Source organism: Anolis carolinensis, chromosome 3 (assembly GCF_035594765.1).
Source record: "Anolis carolinensis isolate JA03-04 chromosome 3, rAnoCar3.1.pri, whole genome shotgun sequence".
NCBI lineage: Eukaryota > Metazoa > Chordata > Lepidosauria > Squamata > Dactyloidae > Anolis > Anolis carolinensis.
In genome coordinates, this window is record NC_085843.1 from 155,724,146 (window position 1) to 155,744,341 (window position 20,196).

General features: G+C 38.4%; 1 protein-coding gene and 1 long non-coding RNA gene across 7 annotated transcripts in view; one reads left to right on the forward strand and one right to left on the reverse strand.

Moving 5' to 3' along the window:
- LOC134297620 (uncharacterized) overlaps positions 1-20,196 on the forward strand; it is a 58,033-nt gene that overhangs the window by 14,232 nt on the left and 23,605 nt on the right. Inside the window, exon 2 of one of the 2 annotated variants that reach the window (XR_010004423.1) lies at positions 4,111-4,306. This is a non-coding gene — a long non-coding RNA (uncharacterized LOC134297620). The remainder of the gene's footprint in view (positions 1-4,110; positions 4,307-20,196) is intronic. The other variant, XR_010004422.1, reaches the window with a different exon arrangement.
- The window catches only part of enox1 (ecto-NOX disulfide-thiol exchanger 1), a 590,718-nt gene continuing 582,765 nt past the window's right edge, over positions 12,244-20,196 (reverse strand). For all 5 annotated transcript variants that reach the window (XM_062975622.1, XM_062975624.1, XM_062975625.1 and 2 more), the window contains 2 exons: positions 18,400-18,485; positions 12,244-13,183 (listed from right to left, as the gene is read on the reverse strand). In XM_062975622.1, the coding sequence (XP_062831692.1) occupies positions 13,052-13,183; positions 18,400-18,485 (218 nt within the window). In that variant the 3' untranslated portion in view covers positions 12,244-13,051. The remainder of the gene's footprint in view (positions 13,184-18,399; positions 18,486-20,196) is intronic.

Below are 20,196 nucleotides of genomic sequence, written 5' to 3' on the forward strand. Positions count from 1 at the left end.
CCATTTAGAATCTTATATTATCTGTTTTGAACTGGATTATCTTGACTCCACACTGCCATATAATCCACTTCAGTGTGCATACTAAACATAAAGACAACGATACAACAGACATTCAATACCACCACTATCTCAACAATTTCTCACCAACACCACCAGACAACGCCACAGCAACGCATGGCTGGGCACAGCTAGTTTATATATAATCCAGTTCAAAGCAGATAATATGGATTATCTGCCTTGATATTCTGGGTTATATGGCTGTGTGGAGGAACCTTGAGGGTCCTTCCACACAGCACTATAACCCAGAATATCAAGGCAGATAATCCACATCAGGGGTCCCCAAACTAAGGCCCGGGGCCCGGATGCGGCCCTCCAAGGTCATTTACCTGGCCCCCGCCCTCAGTTTTATAATATAATATTTTATATCATTTTAAATAATATAATATATTGTATATACATATAATATTGATAATAATATTATAATCTTATACAATATAATACTAATAATACCATATAATAATATTAATTACAGTAGAGTCTCACTTATCCAACATCCTCTTATCCAACATTCTGGATTATCCAACGCATTTTTGTAGTCAATGTTTTCAATACATTGTGATATTTTGGTGCTAAATTCGTTAATACAGTAATTACTACATAGCATTACTGCGTATTGAACTACTTTTTCCATCAAATTTGTTGTATAACATGATGTTTTGGTGCTTAATTTGTAAAATCATAACCTAATTTGATGTTTAATAGGCTTTTCCTTGATCCCTCCTTATTATCCAACATACTCGCTTATCCAACATTCTGCCAGCCCGTTTATGTTGGATAAGTGAGACTCTACTGTATATGATATATATTACAGTATAGTGGTATAGTTCAATATAGTAATATATAATGCTAATATTGTGCTATGCTAATAACATAATATATTGTATGTACATACAGCTACTCTGAGTCCCCTTCGGGGTGAGAAGGGCGGGATATAAATGTAATAAATAAATGTAGTAAATGAGTAAATAAATAATTTTAGACTTAGGCTCGCCCAAATCTGAAATGACTTGAAGGCACACAACAACAATCCCAATTCACTTGACTATCTCATTGGCCAGAAGCATGCCCACACTTTCCAATGAAATCCTGATAGGTTTATGTATGTTACAATTGTTTTCATTTTTAAATATTGTATTGTTCTTTCATTGTTGTTGTTGTTTTGCACTACAAATAAGACATGTGCAGTGTGCATAGGAATTTGTTGGGTTTTTTCCTCTTCCAAATGATAATTCGGCCCTTCCACAGTCTGAAGGATTGTGGACCGGCCCTCTGCTTTAAAAGTTTGAGGACCCCTGATCCACATTATCTGCTTTGAACTGGAGTATATGGCAGTGTGGACTCAGATAATCCAGTTCAAAGCAGATATTGTGGGTTATTCTGCCTTGATATTCTGAGTTATATGGCTGTGTGGAAGAGCACTGAGGGTCCTTCCACACAGCCATATAACCCAGAATATCAAGGCAGAATAACCCACAATATCTGCTTTGAAATGGGTTATCTGAGTCCACACTGCCCTATAATCCAGTTCAATGTTGGGTGCTAAATTCGCAAATATAGTAATTCCTACATAACATTACCATGTAGTGAACTGCTTTTTCTGTTGATTTGTTGTAAAACATGATGTTTTGGTGCTTAATTTGCAAAATCATAATGTAATTTGATGTTTGATAGGCCTTTCCTTAACCCCTCCTTATTATCCAATATTTTAGCTTATCCAACTCTTTTATTTTTCAGTGATTGGTTTTTTTTGGGGGGGGGGGGGCACCAACATTCTTGTCACTTACACTTGAAAATTCCCTAGGGCCAGCCCTGGGACAGAACCATATATCCTTCCATTGCCCTTACTTTCCCTGGTCATTGAATGGCTATTTTGGGGGTGCGGGACATTTTTTCTGAGAAAAAAGAGAGAGGAAATGGGTGTAGTTCCACCTGGACATATCTTTATGCTCTATTTTTCCATATAGTTATTGGACTTTGCTCCTCAGCCCAAAACTAACTGCTGTTTTGTTGTACTGAAGATTAAGAAGTAGGAATCCTCTTTTAGATGTTATATCTATATGTATATTCTGCCAACCTAGCAGTTCGAAAACATGCCAATGTAAGTAGATCAATAGGTACTGCTCTGGTGGGAAGGTAACGGCGCTCCATGCAGTCATGCCGGCCACATGGCCTTGGAGGTGTCTATGGACAACGCCGGCTCTTCGGCTTAGAAATGGGGATGAGCACCAACCCCCAGAGTCAGACATGACTGGACTTAACATCAGGGGAAACATTTACTTTTTACTATGTATATCTAACCAATATTTAAAACGTGTTTATCCCTCCCAGAAACTGTATAGCACAAGGAGTTGCAGAACCTTCATATTGCTATTTCAATATGTGGGTAATCATGTGTTGCATTTTTTTTTTTTGCATTATGGCTTTCCATGATCAATCCTGGGAACCATTTTTGTCCATCTTCAGACTTTTAGTTTTCAGTGTTTTTCTGGTGCTGTGGAAAGGCTATGCAACCGGAGTCTATAATGCAGTTTCTACTGCATGCTATTTTGTAGAATCAGGATATGACATATCTGAGCAAAAACAAGTTAAACAACGAGTCATCAGGTCCAGTAGATAACTTACAAGGGGGCATTCATTAAAGATTTTCCCTGACCCACTTCTGTTTATCGCAGGATGCTGAAACTGCACATGTGTAATGATATAAGTCTCTATAGGTAACATGCAAATTTACAACTCAGATCTGATAATGGTCTTGATCATACAGGTGCTGAAGTGGTGTGAGGTTTGATAATGGATCCAGTGGAATACAGAGCAGTCATCAAGTTCCTTTACTTGAAAGGCTGTGCACCAAAGGAGACGTTTGATGAGATGAAAGAGGTTTATGGTGATGATTCTCCATCATATGATGTAGTCAAGAATTGGCATCACCAGTTAAAATGTGGTTGGACTTTGGTGCAAATAACTCCAATTCCAGAGCGACCCCACTCTGCTATTGATGAACACACTATCCAGCAAGTGGAGGTCACCATTTTGGAAAATCACCACGTAACCATTCACCACCTAGCCCAAGATGTCAAGATTAGTGTGGGATCCGTGGAAAAACATCATCCAAGACCATTGTCACATGCATAAAGTTTTTGCTTGCTGGGTTCCCAGGCTGCTCACACCTTTCCAGAATCAGGAACGAGTTGAATGCTCTCAGGCTCTATTGACAATGTTCCATGGAAACCAGGACGATTTTTTCAACAGACTGATCAAATAGGATGAAAGCTGGGTCCATCACTATGACCCTGAGACTAAAGTCCAGTTGATGCAATGGAAACATCATGACTCACCGTCTCCAAAGAAGACACGTGCCCAACTCTTAGTAGGCAAAGTCATGCTCACAGTATTTTAGGACCAGCATGGAGTAGTATTGATGGATTTCCTAGCAAAGAGTACCATGATCACTGGTGCATACTATGTTCACTACTGTGGAAATTGCGGGAGGCCATCAAAACCAAGAGATGTTGCATTTTCACCAAAGATGTCAGTCTTCTACAAGACAATGCACCAGTTCACAACTCACATGTTGCCCAAATGGAAGCATGCTTTGAAGTTCTACTGCATCCCCCTTATTCACCCGACCTCGCACCATCGGACTTCCACCTCTTTCCAACAATGAAGTTAATTTTGAAGGGCAAGTATATTTCAGATTATGAGACTCTGATTTCCGAAGTCACAACATGGCTTTTGGAGCAACCTGTCAACTTCTACAAGCAAGGTATTTACAGTTGCTTAAAAAGATGGGAATGTGTGTGTCCCTAGCTAGCACCTATGTAGAGAAGGACTCATAACTGTACCAAGTTTCATTGTTCTCAATACACAGGAAGTGGGTCAGGGGAAATCTTTAATTAACGTCCCTTGTACCAAGGAATTCTTAAAGAACTCAAATATGAAGTTTCTGAGTTTCGAACAATTATAATTTAACGAATCCTGGCTATTGTTAGAAAAATAAACATCCTTGGCAAACATTGGCTAAAGAACTGACAGTGATTTCTTCTCCCCCAGGCGCATAAGGCAAGTGTCTTGAGACCTCCATCCCAGACAATCAGGGGCTGAAGGGTGAAGATGCATCTGGGAAACCTTGTGCCAGCGAGGCAACACCATCTTGGTTAAAGAAGTACAAAGAGAAAAGGAATGGCAAAGAAAGGGGATGAAGAAAGTAAGAAGGAGAGCTTTACTTCAAATAATGATAAGGAAGGGGGTAAGGAATTAGATGAGCTATCATCTTACAAATACAGCAAACCTGACTGGGAGGGGTCAGAAGTTGAGGAAAGAAAGAGAAATAAGTGTGAGCAGAGGTGGTGGAGAAGGAACTGTAACCCAGTTCCCTTTCTGAGTAGGAGGTCAATTGGTGCCATTCAGAGTGAATGTTGTGGGCCTCCATTCTGGCTTCCAAAGGCTGGTTCTCTGTGATTTTTACATGAGGAAATAGAGAGAAACGAGGCCACTGTCAGATCCTTTGGGTGGGGTATCTTAATTTATTTCCCCATGCAAAGGCTAGAAGGGACCATGAAGTTAGGAATTTCCTTACTGGCTGAGCTGAGCAAAAGGCTGAGCAAAGGCTGAGCAAAAACAAACCCTTCTTCCTGGAAACAATTTCCAATTGCTAAGACCAGGTATGCTATGTGAAAACTTTTAAAGGTGAGTTATCGCCTTGAAGTTACTGGTGTTCACCATACAAATCATGCTTTTATAACTTTAAGGAATATTGGTAATTGTCAATATCTTAATGCTACTAGCTTAACTTTTCAAATGGTGTTTTTCTATCGCCTGTGTTTTCATTGAAGAAATATACAGGTATGCTCCAAATTTTGTAAGTGCTCTGTGTAGACCATTTCTGTAAAGCAATAGTTCTCAGACCTTTTTAGGTATTGATGTTGTTGTTGTTAGTGTTGTTGTTGTCGTCGTCATCATCATCATCATTATCAACAGTAATATCATCCTGCTTTTTAAGCTCTTGACTGAGATAAAGAGCGGCTCTCAGAATTAGGTACTGAATGCAGATGGACGAACCTAGGTGATCTATTGAGATGGTACTCTTCCAAATAATGAAAGATGTATGTCATATCATGTGACTTGCCGTATCAATGTAGCCATGGCAAATGTTTGATGTGGTTTGTTTTGTGATTAGTCATCAGAAGGTATATGTGCTTAATTTTCAAGCCTGATTACTGCAGCATTTATTTGTGACGAAATCTTATTTGGAACGGAAAATGGGTCAATCGCAGGAATATACATTCTACAGTACTGTCTCATTATTTGGCCGGATAATGGGGACCTAGACAGAGTAGGATAGTCCAATTTAGGGGGGGGGGAGGGGGGTTGAAGGAGTAAAACCGTAAAACCATTAACCCCTTTCCCTGTTATTCCCCCCACCCACGTCACCATCACCTTGTTTATGAAAAGGGAAAGGGAGATGGGAATAACCAGCAAAAATGGCGGAAATTGTTTTCCTCCTTCAACTCCCCCCCTTCCCCATGGACTATCCATCTCTGTCTAGGCACCCTTTTGGAGTCCACCGGATAATGGAACAAATACTCATTCAACTTAATGTTAAGTTTCACTCAAATTTAGCCATCATGGAATTGTGTCTTTAGTAGTTAGATCAGAAGCAGAGAGCAAGAATGAAAGAGAAATAAGAAGAGTGGCATTTTTTCATTGGAGAGAAATTAAAAAGCAGCTTCCTTCAAATATCTGTACTGGGATCTGTGCTTTTTAATTTTGTTGATAAATGATCACAGATTGGGGTGTGTATTAAAGTGATTAATTTTGTTAATTACACCAAATGCTTTAGGACAGTGATGAGCTTCTCTTTAAAGTATGTGAATAATAGCACAGATAGTTCAGTATAACCAAGTGTAAAGTCAATAAGCAAAACCAAAACAAAATTTATTTAATAAAACCCACTGCATATATCTCTACTGATCAAAGTCTGAGCTGACAATGATTGACCACAACAGAGATTTTGGAACCATGCTGGGGATAGTTCAATGAAATTGCCAACCCATTGTGTAGCAGCTGTGAAAAAGGCGAACTCCATGTTGGGCATCATTAGGAAAAAGATCAAAAGTAGAACTGCCAATATTGTAATGCCTTTATACAAATCTATGATGTGACCACAGTTGGAATTTTGCGTACAGTTCTGGCATTTCAAATTAGGATAGTGTACACAATACAGAAAAAGACAACCAAAGGGATTGGTCCCAAGTTGTCATGAAATTTGAGACTTTAAAAATGTTTTGAACTTTTTAGTCCAGAAAAGTGATGAGTGAAGGGCTAGTCAGAGGCTTATGAAATTAGGCATAATGTGTATATGTGTGTGAGCTGGGGTAGATAGTTCATTCTCGTTCATGATTCCAGGATCTGGATTTCTTATTACATTATAGCTTGGATATATGTCCAGAGAAAATAGACAAAGTTGTGGATGGTAGCAGCATAATTACTCTTGGTTTTGGACACAGTATTTATTTCATAATGCTTGTTGAAGCATGAAGGATGGAAGGTACTATTGTCTTCCTGTTCTCTTTCTATTCAGTATCTGGTTGTTCATTGTGGAAATTGGATGCTGGGCATGTTCTCCTTTTGATATGGGTGGTAGATATTTGGAGACAAGGGAGGGGATTCTCTTCTACCTCTGGATGACACGAAGGAATGTGCTTCATGCTATGACTTCATTGGGGGTCCTTCACAAAGCACAGCCTGGATCTTCTCTAGCTAATGCCTTAGCTTGTCTTTGCACGCTTTCCTCATTTCTTTTGTGGCTCACTCAACCTCTTCTAAAAAGTGAAATCATCCCAATTTCTGGACTCAGCCTGTTCCTGGAATCCCCAGTTGATGTATAAAGCCTTCTTTGCCCACTGGTTAAGGGAGTGTGAGTGGCACTACTGTTTTCTCTGGGGGCTTGAGACATGAGGAAATTCTTCCCTCTGGCTTCCTGGTCTTCCGGAGGGGCTTGGCCAAATACGTCTCTGGGTTGGTGGTTCTGCATATTGACCTTTGGTCTGTTCCAACATGGCACTTCTCTGATGGAATTTTTATCCCTCTGTTCTTGAGATCAAAGGGCATATATGTAATATAAATGTAATTCATAATTAGCATGCATATGGTTGCTTCTATCATTATGATATGATGACAAAATACTTATTTTCTCACTGGATGAATAGGAAGAAAGTACTTGGAGACCTATGCAAACCATTATGTTGGTGTCATATGGTACTTAGTAATGAATTAGATGTTTAGTGTCACTAACAGAGTCCATCAAAGGCACTCAGACTCTGTACCAATAGAAAGCCATTTTCCACACCAAAGACACTGTTTTGCGCACAATAAGTTATAAAGAGTTTAAAAAGTAATGCAAGTTCTTTGATTTTGCAAAAGTTATTAACTTTTAAGTGTCACTTATCCAACACTCACTTATCCAACATTCTGGATTATCCAACGCATTTTTGTAGTCAATGTTTTCAATATATCGTGATATTTTGGTGCTAAATTCGTACAGTAATTACTACATAGCATTACTGCGTATTGAACTACTTTTTCTGTCAAATTTGTTGTATAACATGATGTTTTGGTGCTTAATTTGTAAAATCATAACCTAATTTGATGTTTAATAGGCTTTTCCTTAATCTCTCCTTATTATCCAACATATTCGCTTATCCAACGTTCTGCCGGCCCGTTTACGTTGGATAAGCGAGACTCTACTGTATATAATTTTGAACCCAATACAGTTGGGTGCACTGCTAATGAGATGGTAAAAAAGAGGTGTAGGTGAAACAATAGTAGAAATGGTATGTAAATCTGGAGCTTGGGAATCTCTTACCAGCAAACCCATTGGTTGTCTTGAGTAGAGACTCTGGCAGTTATAATCCCAAAATATTTTTCTTAATCTCTCAATAAGACTTGGGGTAACTTTCAAGAGGTAAAGTTATGATTTGTCTATAGATTGTATTGCTCTGCATTAATTTTCTACTCTTTGAAGCTGGGAGAAATGTGTTGGGCTTCTCCTTCTTGGTGCTATGCTCCCTGATGAGCCAATAAGATGTTTCACTATGTTTACATAAGCTAGTTCATAATGAGAATTAGCCTGGGTCTTCTTGCTCCATCCAACAAACGCACAGAGGTATATGGCTGTTAGCAGACATCTCCGATGACTAGAAGACCATCACCCAAAGTCAGACTGTATCTAAACACATAATTCCACCTGAACAGAGTTTAATTTATTCCCTATCAAACTCATATTCAATTAAACAGTTAAGGTACAATTCATTAGTATTTTAAATATGTTTACTATAATACATATTAACTTAGATATTCTAGTGAGATTAATGGAGGGTACTCTCTATCAAGTGGCAGTTTAGGGACCTCACTACATGTTTCCTCCATTTTCACATGCTGCAGAAACAGAATCCCACAGTGGCCATCCATGACACATGGCCACTTCTGATATCCACCCATGGTACTCCATTTTGCCAGTGTACTACAAGGGAAAGAAGACTCCCTTCTCAGGAGTAGGGTGTTAGCTGACTCTTGCTTCCAGAAATTTGGGGCGGCGGGGGGGGGGGGGGAAGCAAGGGAAAGCGAAAAGAAGATGGGGAAAGGTTGTGGGATGACAGACCCCTCTTTCCCCCACTTCTTTCCGGTCTGTCTGATGAAGTCCTAGGACAGCCACCTTGCTGTGTTAAGTTAGTGCTTTGCAATGCTTATTTTTTATAAGGCATTTTTTATAAGACAACAGGAAGTGAGAGGAAATCTGCCCCTAGGAAGGGAAATTCAATCCTGAAATAGTTACTGTATATACTTGAGTATAAGCCTAGTTTTTCAGCCCTTTTTTAAAGACTACAAAAGCCCCCCTCGGCTTATACTCGGGTAAGGGTCCTGGTTGGCTTATATTTGTGCCAGCTTATACTCGAGAATATATGGTACAGTTATTATTTTTCTCTATTATTATTGGTATTATTACATTTATTATTTTTCTCTATTATTGTTGCTACTATTACATTTATTTTACTCTATTTTTTATTATTATTAATACATTTATTATTTCACTCTGATATTATTATTATTATTATTACATTTATTATTTTACTCTATTTATTATTACATGTATTATTTTCCTGTATTTATTATTATTATTATTATTATTATTATTATTATTATTATTACATTTATTATTTTACTCTATTTATTATTATATGTATTATTTTCCTGTATTTTTTATTATTATTATTATTATTATTATTACATTTATTATTTTATGCTATTATTATTAAAAGGATACATAAGCACATTTACATTGAAGAAGATGAGAATAATGATTTGATCAGAGTTGGACAGTCTTATCTTAAATTTGAGCTTTATGTCAATATTCAGAAACATTTAACCTACTGATGCCTCAATTAATGTAATTTTATTGGTATCTATTTTTATTTCTGAAATTTACCACTCTCGGCTTATACTTGAGTCAATGTTTTCCCAGTTTTTTGTGGTAAAATTAGGTGCCTCGGCTTATATTTGGGTGGGCTTATACTTGAGTATATACGGTATCATGAGGAAAAGACGTTTCCTCTGAAGCTTTGTCACCAAACCTTGTTTCTATAACAACTCAAAATTTTCAAAATCACAGAAACAGAAAGTAAGGTGAAATCTTCTGAACAAAAAAAAAATGTTCCAGGAATACTAAGCCTTTCCTATGCTCTCCAAAACAATTTTTCAAAAGTATTTTTGAATGAAGTTACCCTTAAAAATGTATCTGTTCTGATTTACCCTTAAAATGTACCCTTTTGTAACCCAGCAATTGCCTGCAGGGCCGTAGCCAGAAAAAAATTTCGGGAGGGGTTTTGAAAATTTCGGGGGGGGGGGGGGGGTTAACACCTAGCACACACCCCTCCCTGCTACAAACCTGTCAATATCTGCTTGAGATAGTGCCTGGAGGGACTCTTAATGTTTTGTGTCTCATAGACTTAACATGGGGATTTGGTTAACCAGTTAAAATTCATGAGTAAACCAGGTTTTTTTTATAACCTGAAAAATTTCGGGGGGGGGGGTTGAACCCCTAAAACCGCCCCCTCGCTACATGCCTGATTGCCTATATATACTTTTTATAACTTCAAATGAGCTTTCCTACATAATATGATTTGCTTTTGCAACCCCTTTCGCACCTGTAGAGATGTTCCTTAGCACTCACAAGACTCCCTGTCTCTCTACCCCCTACCCTCAACACATATTATAGATTAGTTTGAACACGTTTCCTTTTTTTGTGAGGAGGGATGCTCTGAAAATTATACTATGAGATTAAGGGGAAGAAGGGAGAGGGAGAAAGAGAGGAGCCAGGGACACTGAAACCCATTGCTTGCCTTTTATGTCCCCTGTGGATTTAGTAAGGAGCACAAGGGCCACCTAGTTCAACCTCAGCCATGCATGAATACCAAATAAGCACTCCTGAAAGAAAACTACTCAGTCTCTCTTTAAAGACTTCCAAGCAGAGTCTACCACTCTCCAAGGCAGTCTGTTTCACTGTTGAATAGCTTTTACAGTTTATTCTTCTTCGTAATGTTTAGTGGAGTCTATTTTCATATAGTTTGCATCCATTGGTTCTGTTCTAGTTTCTGAAGCAGCAGGAGGATAAGAAACTTCATTCCGTATTTACATGACATCCTTTCAGATATTTAAAGAGGATTATAATATCTCCTCTTCAACTTCCCCAAGCTTAACATATCCATCTCCCTGAGATGTTCCTCATAGGACTTGGTTTTCTGACATTTCATATTTTGAGAATACTGAGCACTGATTTCACCATTTGATGGGGCACTAAATATTTTATGTGAGGGCACTGGGGCAGGTAATTTCTTCTGAATGTTTGCAGAGTGGAAGTATCACAATAGAGTAGAACCTCTCTCAAACTCCCTCAGGTAGTCACATTTTTTGAAAATGGGTGGTACCTGTGGTTCCAAGGCAACAGGAGTTCATTACAGCAGATCTATGTGGTTGCAGCAGATGGTAGAGAAAGGCTGGGGATACAAAATGCTTCTGGAACCCTTAAACTGCATGGCACATGTTCTGCAGATAAATAGGTTTCAGCTTCCAAATTGCACATTGCAAAATAAAAATGAAAACTCTCCCCAAACCACTGGTTCTCAGCAACCATCTGGCATCATTTAATCAAATATGTCTTCCTGTGTAAAAGATTTTGTCGTTTCTCATCAGAGAAACAGAGTCCCAGCTCTTTGTTTATTAAAATAAGGGATAATGAGCAGAGTCCAGCAGCAAGCAGCATATCACATTCCTGCATCTGTGAGGACAAGTTTTCCTCCCTCAAAATTTTTCCATATTTACCAAAATACACACAACCCATTTTCTTATACAATTGCAGAGATGAATAAGGAACAACTTGTGCGCACTCAGTTATGTGGATCTATTTCATCTCATTTCAATATGAGATTTATAGAAACTTCTGCAGCATGTGGAGGGAATATGTGCTGGCAGGAAAATTTGTATTTATTTATTCATTTTGCAACAGAAGGAACTGTCCAGTGCAAAATCCAACTAATTTTCCATTCCACAATTTTATAGAGTAATCCCCTAGTCTAGTTTTGTGAGCTGGAAGCAGTGAGCCTGTAGGAAGTAAAAATAAATAGTGTTTTAGATGTTACAGATGCAATTTAAACATGAATTCTAGAATTTAATTTACCTCTTTTCATGCATACTGTCAAACATGTAAGGACCAAATCTGGGCATATCCACGTGCATTCTGCCCCACCCGAAATTCTGTTGTATCCCAGCTTTGCCCTTTGGATGCTCCCCTTTCCCATATTGAGCAATGAAGTCTGTTGGAGATTCTTGCATCTGCTTAAACAAGACTGTAACTCTCAGGATGATTTACTTCCAGAAGACATAGATCTGTTTTATTTTGCTTAAGGATGAATTTAGGGTTCTTTAAAAGTTTGAATCCATTCTACTTTCAAAAGAACTCCCAAAATTGGATACTAATACATATTTGCTTTTCCACATAATTCCTTAAACAGAGGTGTTAGAATACAGCATCAGTTTCTATAGCTTTCACAGCAGAAAGATGACTATAGTGATACCATATGTGGATTTAGAATTTTAAAGCAGAGAATGAGAGGCAGACCCAAAAACCAATAGGGTAGAATTCCTATTTATTGAAAAAAAATTAATATATTTGCTATAAAATCTGTAACAGTAATGCAACTGGATACTTATTTTTGGATGCATAATCCTGAATGTTACATACCAAATACAATACAGTAACACTGCCTTCCTCTTTATTTACACGTTTATGAAAATCAATATGCTATCCATGTTAAATGAACTCAGAATGGAGAATAGTTAGAAAAATAATATTTTGGATAAAGCATTCTCAAGGAATCCAATCACATTTTTTCAGGCCTCTAGCAATAAGGCATAAGTCCCTAGTACGGCAGATAACGTAATTTACAAAATACAATAACTGTTGAGACACATTTTCAAGTTTACTTTTGGTATGTTTTCTCTCATTGTGAAATCGCTTCTGTCTTCTTATTAAACGGAAAGACTCTCAGGAATGGAACTTGAGGAAGATCTACTACATATTACATAGACATTGTTGGAGCTTAGTAAGCTCAGAATTCATTCTATTTGCTCAAGGAGCTAGTTTTAAAAGGAGCATATTTTAAATAATATCATTATGATTGTAGCATTTTTACTGAGTTTTCATAGGAAACACTGGTCACATTTCAGAAGTCTTCCCCCCCCTTTTTGCATTTTGAAACTGGTACACAACTACATTTTCACAAGAGGACATTACAAATGTAACTAAAGCCAGGCTTGGAACACTCTGGAAATGTTTATGCCAAACCCAATTGTCTTCCATTGATAACTTTGAAGATCTCCTGCTGTCATAACTCATGAAGATTTCCCCCTCACCAGTCAACTCCAATCCAATCCACCGTCAAGTTGTTTTAATTCCTTCAAAGGCACAGAACTTCCATCTCTTCTCGAGTGTTGCTCCAACACCGGAAAATTCTTGCTTAAACATGCGTGGAAGCTTCATCAAAAGCATTTCTATTTCATTTGCAGAGATCTAGGAAAGAAGACGGAAAAACAGCAAAAGATGTTTCTAAGATCTCAGGATGGATTGACATGATCAGCCATTCTGACAGTGGAGCTTTATCATGCTTATTTGTATAAAGCCTTTGGTGGCATTTATAGAATTGTCTTATATTTCATCTAGAGAAGCCAGCAAAATTCTTCTGAGCCAGACTCAAAGAAGAATGCGGGCAGTTTGAAACAACCCCGATGAAATGACAGGAAAGCTTAACAAGCCATCCAATTTCTCTTGGGGTCAGGCTAAAATAAGTACAGTAACCCTTGGGAATACTGCACATCCCAAAGGCCATTGCACCTTTTGCTTTTTCAATGCGGAAAAGAGAGATTTCAGACCAGCTTGAAAAATGGAGGAACAAAAGTTGTATTATTTCCAACTCTACCCAAGGCACAAATACATCTCCTTTTTCATCTGTCTCCTTGCTTGTAAGTGAGAAGCAGATATTGTACAAACTATATCTGTTGAAAGAGAAAATACAGAACTTGGGTCTAAACTATTCATGGATCTCGAGAGCCTTTATTATTTATACAGCACAATCAGTGTGCATTACAGGCCATACCTGCAGGCAACAACTCATCACTCATCAACGTAAACATAGTGTGGCCTTTTAATGTATTGTGGGCAATACTAACCCCTTCTTTAAAGAACGGAAGGTTTATAGAGCCCCAGGTGAGCTATAATACATGGCTGCTGCAGGCTTATTATGTTAAATGTTGACAGCAGCAGAGTCAGAGAGGTAAGGGCATTAAAAAAAAAGTACTTGAGAAAATCCAGCTAACTGCACGTATAAGCTTTGTGTTGGTTTGGAATGAGATCTAATGAGTTCATCCAAAGCCTGCATTTTGAAAAGTGGTTGAAAGAAAGAGACATTCTATGACTATAAGGACCAGCAAGACAGAATGAATGAAATCATTTCAAAGGAAACCTTTGGTCAAGAGTAGAGTTAGTTAATGGCCAGATAAAGCAGAGATAGGCACAGATTGCCTTAACAAGGCAGAAGGAGGAGAAGAGAGTTGCTTTAGTTGGAGAGTAGGAAAGTCCTGAAACCTAAGACCATCCTCATATGAACCAAGAATAAAGAGGGGTAAGGCAATGCTTAGACTAATTGACCAATGAAAGTCAATGCCAAATATTTGAATGCCTAGTCTATAAATAGTGTATTTTTGAGGCAATCTACAGTTTGACAATAGCCTTTAGCAATCTTTTGAATAAAGTTCTTCTTTGTTCAAATTGGACTTATTTTGGAGACAGCCAAGGCCTGCAGATGACATCTAGTTACATCTCATGATGCAGTAATAATACATTTACTGGGAGTGAGAGTAATACAAATGCAAATAACATTGCTATTTCTAGTTTATTACTGTCTACAGCACATTGCAGCTTTATGGTGTTGGGGTGCACCCTAGTCTTACAACAACAGGTCACAAGTCTATAGTTAATCAAAGTATACAAGTCTAAAGTATAATCAAAGTATAGTATCCAGGATCCCCCACAGGACCCTGATGTTGGCTATCTGAGGCTGTGTATGAGGAGTGGGTGAATCATTTCACAGGAAAGCACTGGCTATGTTTTTCTGCAGTAACCAAGAAATCATATAAATCAGGGCAATGGAAGGTATACCTTTACCCCATCATAGGTAAAGGTAAAGGTTTCCCCTGACGTTAAGTCCAGTCATGTCTGACTTTGGGGATTGGTGCTCATCTCCATTTCTAAGCTGAAGAGCTGGCATTGTCCGTAGACACCTCCAAGGTCATGTGGCCGGCATGACTGCATGGAGCGCCGTTACCTTCTCGCCGGAGCAGTACCTATTGATCTTCTCACATTGGCATGTTTTCGAACTGCTAGGTTGGCAGGAGCTAGAGTTAACAGCGGGCACTCACTCTGCTCCTGGGATTTGAACCTGGGACCTTTCGGTCTGGAAGTTCAGCAGATCAGTGCTTTAACACACTTCGCCACCGGGGCTCCTTGTAGTGCTTTCCAATACCCCCTATTGATACCAAAATCTGTGGATGCACAAGTATAGTTATATACATTTGTGTATAAAATGTTATATAAAGTGAAAAGTCAAGGCTTCTTTCTTTTTTTTAAAAAAAAAAATCAAGCTGTTGATGGTTGAACCTAGTGGCTAGAGATATCGTTATGCCCCTTTTTAGTGCACATTGTAGCAGTTGCTTTTATTTTCTTCTCTGGTAAGAGCTAAATGCCTTTGGGAAGATAGTCCAAATTCTAAACTATTTTATAATCTTTAGATGGATTTCATCTAAAAAAGGACACAATAACTTATATAAGAAATTACTAATTCTGGGGGGGGGGGGGGATCTGAATAACTTACTTGAGCAATGTGTGCTATGTTCCTGTAACAATTTACACATAAGTAATATCCCCAACTCTGACTGTGGTATGTATCAGTGAGACATATTAAGTACGTTTTTTTTAAAGGAGATGGAAGTATCATGCAGTCCTATATCCTGACCCTACTTCTATAATGACTGACCTTGCATTTTACTGACATTTTGTATCTCTAAGAAAAGCCCCACTCCCATTGTCTTCCCTTTTATTGTCTTAACTGATCGCAGGTTAAAAAAAAAACTGCATGACGATGAAGTGGTGTAAGGAATGCTGTGACAGTTCTGTGGATAATCTCTCATGGACAAACTTTTATGATTTTCCTTTTTCTACCAAGGCACAACATGAAGTTGTGATGCTACTTATTACAGTACCTTTGATAGGAAAGATTTTTTCTTTAACATCCCTAGCCTTGAATACTTGTCTTGAAGATTTCTAGCAGGATAATATTATTAAGCACTCTTCTGCACTTAATGGCTGTGCTTCTCTTTTTATTTTGTTATATTTTGTTATGAAGTGCACATTTCCCCTAGACAGAAATCCACATTTTCTTGAAAAAAAATCACTTGCATCACCAGCCTCCATCAGAACAGCAACAAAATAGAGGAAGGAAAACATCCTGCATTTATCTGTGAGTGCATGAATGGATGAATGAATCAAAGACTACAGGTGAATAAGATCTCATCTCTGATAAATGTGTGGAAATCTCTTCTTGCTTGGCATCAGAAAACGAAATTAGCTTGGTATCTGAGGAGTGTGTGGCAGCAGATTCCCTGGTGATATTACTGTATTCGGTGTTTCATGCTTCATTTTTCTTTAGCTAGGGCAGTACTTCGCTCGCACACGTTGGCTGGCATATGTAGGCATAAGTACATTTTGCGCCTTCATGTGTTTTTTTAGTTGTAGAAGTTTCATATTTGACTCTCTACAACTAGCAATGCCTTTTTTCAGACTCACTGTTTAGTTGCTTGAAACCCCGCACCTCCATTCTGCTTTTATTGGGAGTATTTGCTGGGATGGTGGTGGTGTTCAGAGAAGTTTCTGACTATGTTCCTACAATCAGATGCTGAATGATAACCGCAAAGGACCCTGAAAGTGAATGATGCAAGCATTTGCCTGCGGGGACATGGCTAGATTATTCTCCACCCCCACCCCCCGCATACACATAGATGTGTGTTCTCTACAAATTACAGAACAACCATTGGGGTAGTGAGTCCACAGGTATTAAGAGCACAGATATGGCATAGTTCCTGTGCCACACAGAATTTGTATTTAGTTTAATTTTCATTCATTTCCCTTGCTTCTTATACATCGATATTTGCTACTTTCTCTTAAAGAGTCTAAGGAGGAGCTTGAAATTATGGAAAGTAACACAACAACGAGAAAGAAGGGAGTGGATATTGGTGCCTGTTCCACATTAACAATAGCCACAGATCTTATCTGACTGCCTTTAAAATAGTTCAAATGGGGCAGAATGGTTTCCTCTTTCTGTTCAGTTTATGATAAGGTTGATCTATGTACAGAACAAGTTCAGCACATTTATCTAATCTGTTTTAAAATCTGATCAAATAAATGTTTGGTTGGACTTATTTAGATGGATGGAATGTTCTTTGTTGAGCTCCTATCTAAGAATATCAATGAATACTTTTTTACAGTTAAAAATATGATAGAAAATGGGTCAGAATGTAACATGGACCAGCCTCCTGTTAGTGTGTTGCACTACTTTAAGTCTAAGACAGTGGTTCTCAACCTGTGGATCCCCAAATGTTTTGGCCTTCAACTCTCAGAAATCCTAACAGCTGGTAAACTAGCTGTGATTTCTGGGAGTTGTAGGCCCAAACATTTGGGGACCCACAGGTTGAGAACCACTAGCCTAAGGCATGCCACTACAACCCACTTTTTCTGTTTCAACTACACAGTGAAGGATACAATTCTCCTCAAACCTACCTTTTCAGTCTAGCAGCCCTTCAAGATGGCTGTTCTCCTTTAGGAGGAAGCATAGCAATAATGTTGTCCCCAGAGATCTTCCAAAGGCCTAGAGGATGCTGGGTTTTCAAGTCATTTCCAAATTATAGCAACTCTAGGTTGAACCTATCACTGTTTGTTGGAAAGATTTATTCTGCTTCTCTCTGCAGTGGAGAGAATGTACCCAAGATTTCCAAGTGGGATTCCATGATTTAGCCGGGATTTTAATAGCCACAATGCCGTGCTCTGACCACTGCACACTGGCTCTCTGCCTGTCACAGTATATCCAGCAAAGGAAAAGCTGGGCATATCCCTGCTGTTTCCCTTGATCCTCATCAACATGGGAAACCCCGTCTTGGGTGGAGAGGGGTTCCACACTGGAAAGAAGACTTATTGTAGCTATAATATGCTGGAAACATGTCTCCCAATAGAGGATTGTGGATACTGTTTGCATTTTAATTAATACAAATGAGACTGATTAGCCCTTTGATGGCTTAAGAGAATATGGCTACTTCTAGCCTTTTATTGGTGTATGCACCTATGGCTTTCCTATGTTGTTTTCCTACAAATGCTCCCTTCCATCTACCCAGTATAGTCAATGGCAAGGAGTTGTGGAAGTTGCATTCCAAAAACATCCAAAAGGTCAAAGCTTTCTTCTCTTGATTTAAATAGCTCATCTGATCCTGTACAGGCTTGTAGTCTAGAATAATGATCCTCAACCTGTGGGTCCCCAGGTCTTTTGACCTACAACTTCCAGAAATCCCAACCAGTTTACCAGCTGTTAGGATTTCTGGGAGTTGAAGACCAAAACATCTGGGGACTCACAGGTTGAAATCCACTGGTCTATAACATCACAGCCAGTATTAACAAACTTAATTTACCTTGGAATCCAACTGCTGCATGTAAGACCAAAGGTATTCTATATTGGCTCCAAAAGGGTGGACGTGAAGAAATGTTGATATTATGCCTGTATTAAAAACACACATAGCACAAAAATGAAGGTACATAGGAACATTTTCTTACTAAGAACAGAACAAGCAGAAAGGAAGAAATTTTTTTCTATGGCAGCGCCTGCTCTGTATCAAAACAAACTGTTACCTCTTATTTCTCAAACAATTCAGTAAGCAGAGGACATTTAAACAAAAGCACTTTGTTTCAAGAATGACAGCCGTTTGTAACCAAGTGACCAAGACGAAGAGACAGATTTTGAGATAGCCTTGCTGGAAGCATTTGTTTCAGCTCCCAATTTTATGCTTGATTTGCCAATAAAAAAATGTAGGCACCGGGATGATAAAATTGCTGCTTTTTTCTCCTTCAATGGCTCATGTCATGAAAATGTTGAATATCAACTGCATTCAAAATTGTACTGCCTTGCATTTCCTTAATAATTTCAGCATGAGTTGTGTTTAATCCAGATTAGTGAGCAAACAGAATCATTTTCCCAAGCATCTTTGTTTACATTTTCCCATTTAAAAACCAATTTTGTCTATCTTATCTGTATCCCCATGCAACAAATAAGGAAGTAGACTTATGTCTTATAGGAAAAGTCTTGACCTGCTATTGCCTCTTTCTCCATACACAGCTTATGTCACAAGAAATGAGGGTTTTGTTATTTTTAAAACTGGCATTAGATTATTGCTGTAATTCCGCCTAAGATAACATAGCTGTTCTACCAGAATGGCATTTTTCCCCTGTGTTTTAAATCCTAGATCTCGGTTTCTTTTCTTGGTCCTTTGAGGAGAGCAACCTTGGTGTCATGTATTAACTATGAGTTTCATGGCTGAATTGGTTAGGAGTTTTCTATTGAGAACTGGTATCAAAAACAGTGGAAAAAATGCTGTATGTTTGGCTGAAATACAAGGCAGTCTTCTCCCACTCAACTCTAAAAAATAATAATATCTAAGGGACTCTTAACAAAAGGTGCTAAGAAAAGGCTGCCAAATTATTTCAGTTTGATATTTCTTAATGAGAATTGCTGCACTGTGAACATTTGGCCCCCTCCTTGGAATCTACTTATAACATTATGTAACAAAATTTGAAAAAAAAAATCTATTTTTGGTTTGAAAGTGTTGTTTCCTGTTTAGTTGTGTGGTGCTTATTTTGAAAGTAGTATTTTGAAACTTCACTTTTGTGGCTGCCACAAACTATGTTGAATTGGTAGAGACCCTGTGAAATATTCATTGAAAAACTATAGCAAAATATGCTGGAGGATGTCCTGCAAAAGCAAAGTTTTTGCAGTTTAATAAACTTTTCCCATGTTTTTAATGATAGAATCAATTAGGAAATGACATTTATAACCCAGGAACAAAAATCATGTTACATAGTAGGCTTGTGCAATTTGACTGGAGGTTGATCCATTTTTGGTATCCGAATTTCGTTGGGTACCTAGATCTGTTTTCAGGAACCTCCTGAAAATCAGCTAATAGAAAAATCTGTTTTTGGCTAGATAGCTGAAAGATCTGGAAAGATCTGGCCAATTGGTGGCAGTGGGAACTTACAAGGCTCCCCTTTCCATTCCTGGGCTTCTTTTATTTCTTCCTTTCAAGGGAGCCTGGGTCACAGCGTTCTTCTATTCTGACTGGCCCAACAGGCAGAATAGGAGAGGAGGAGCCGTGACCGACTGCCATGTGGTCTGTTTCAGAAGAAAAAAACAAGGCGCCTGAGCCCTTACCGTTACA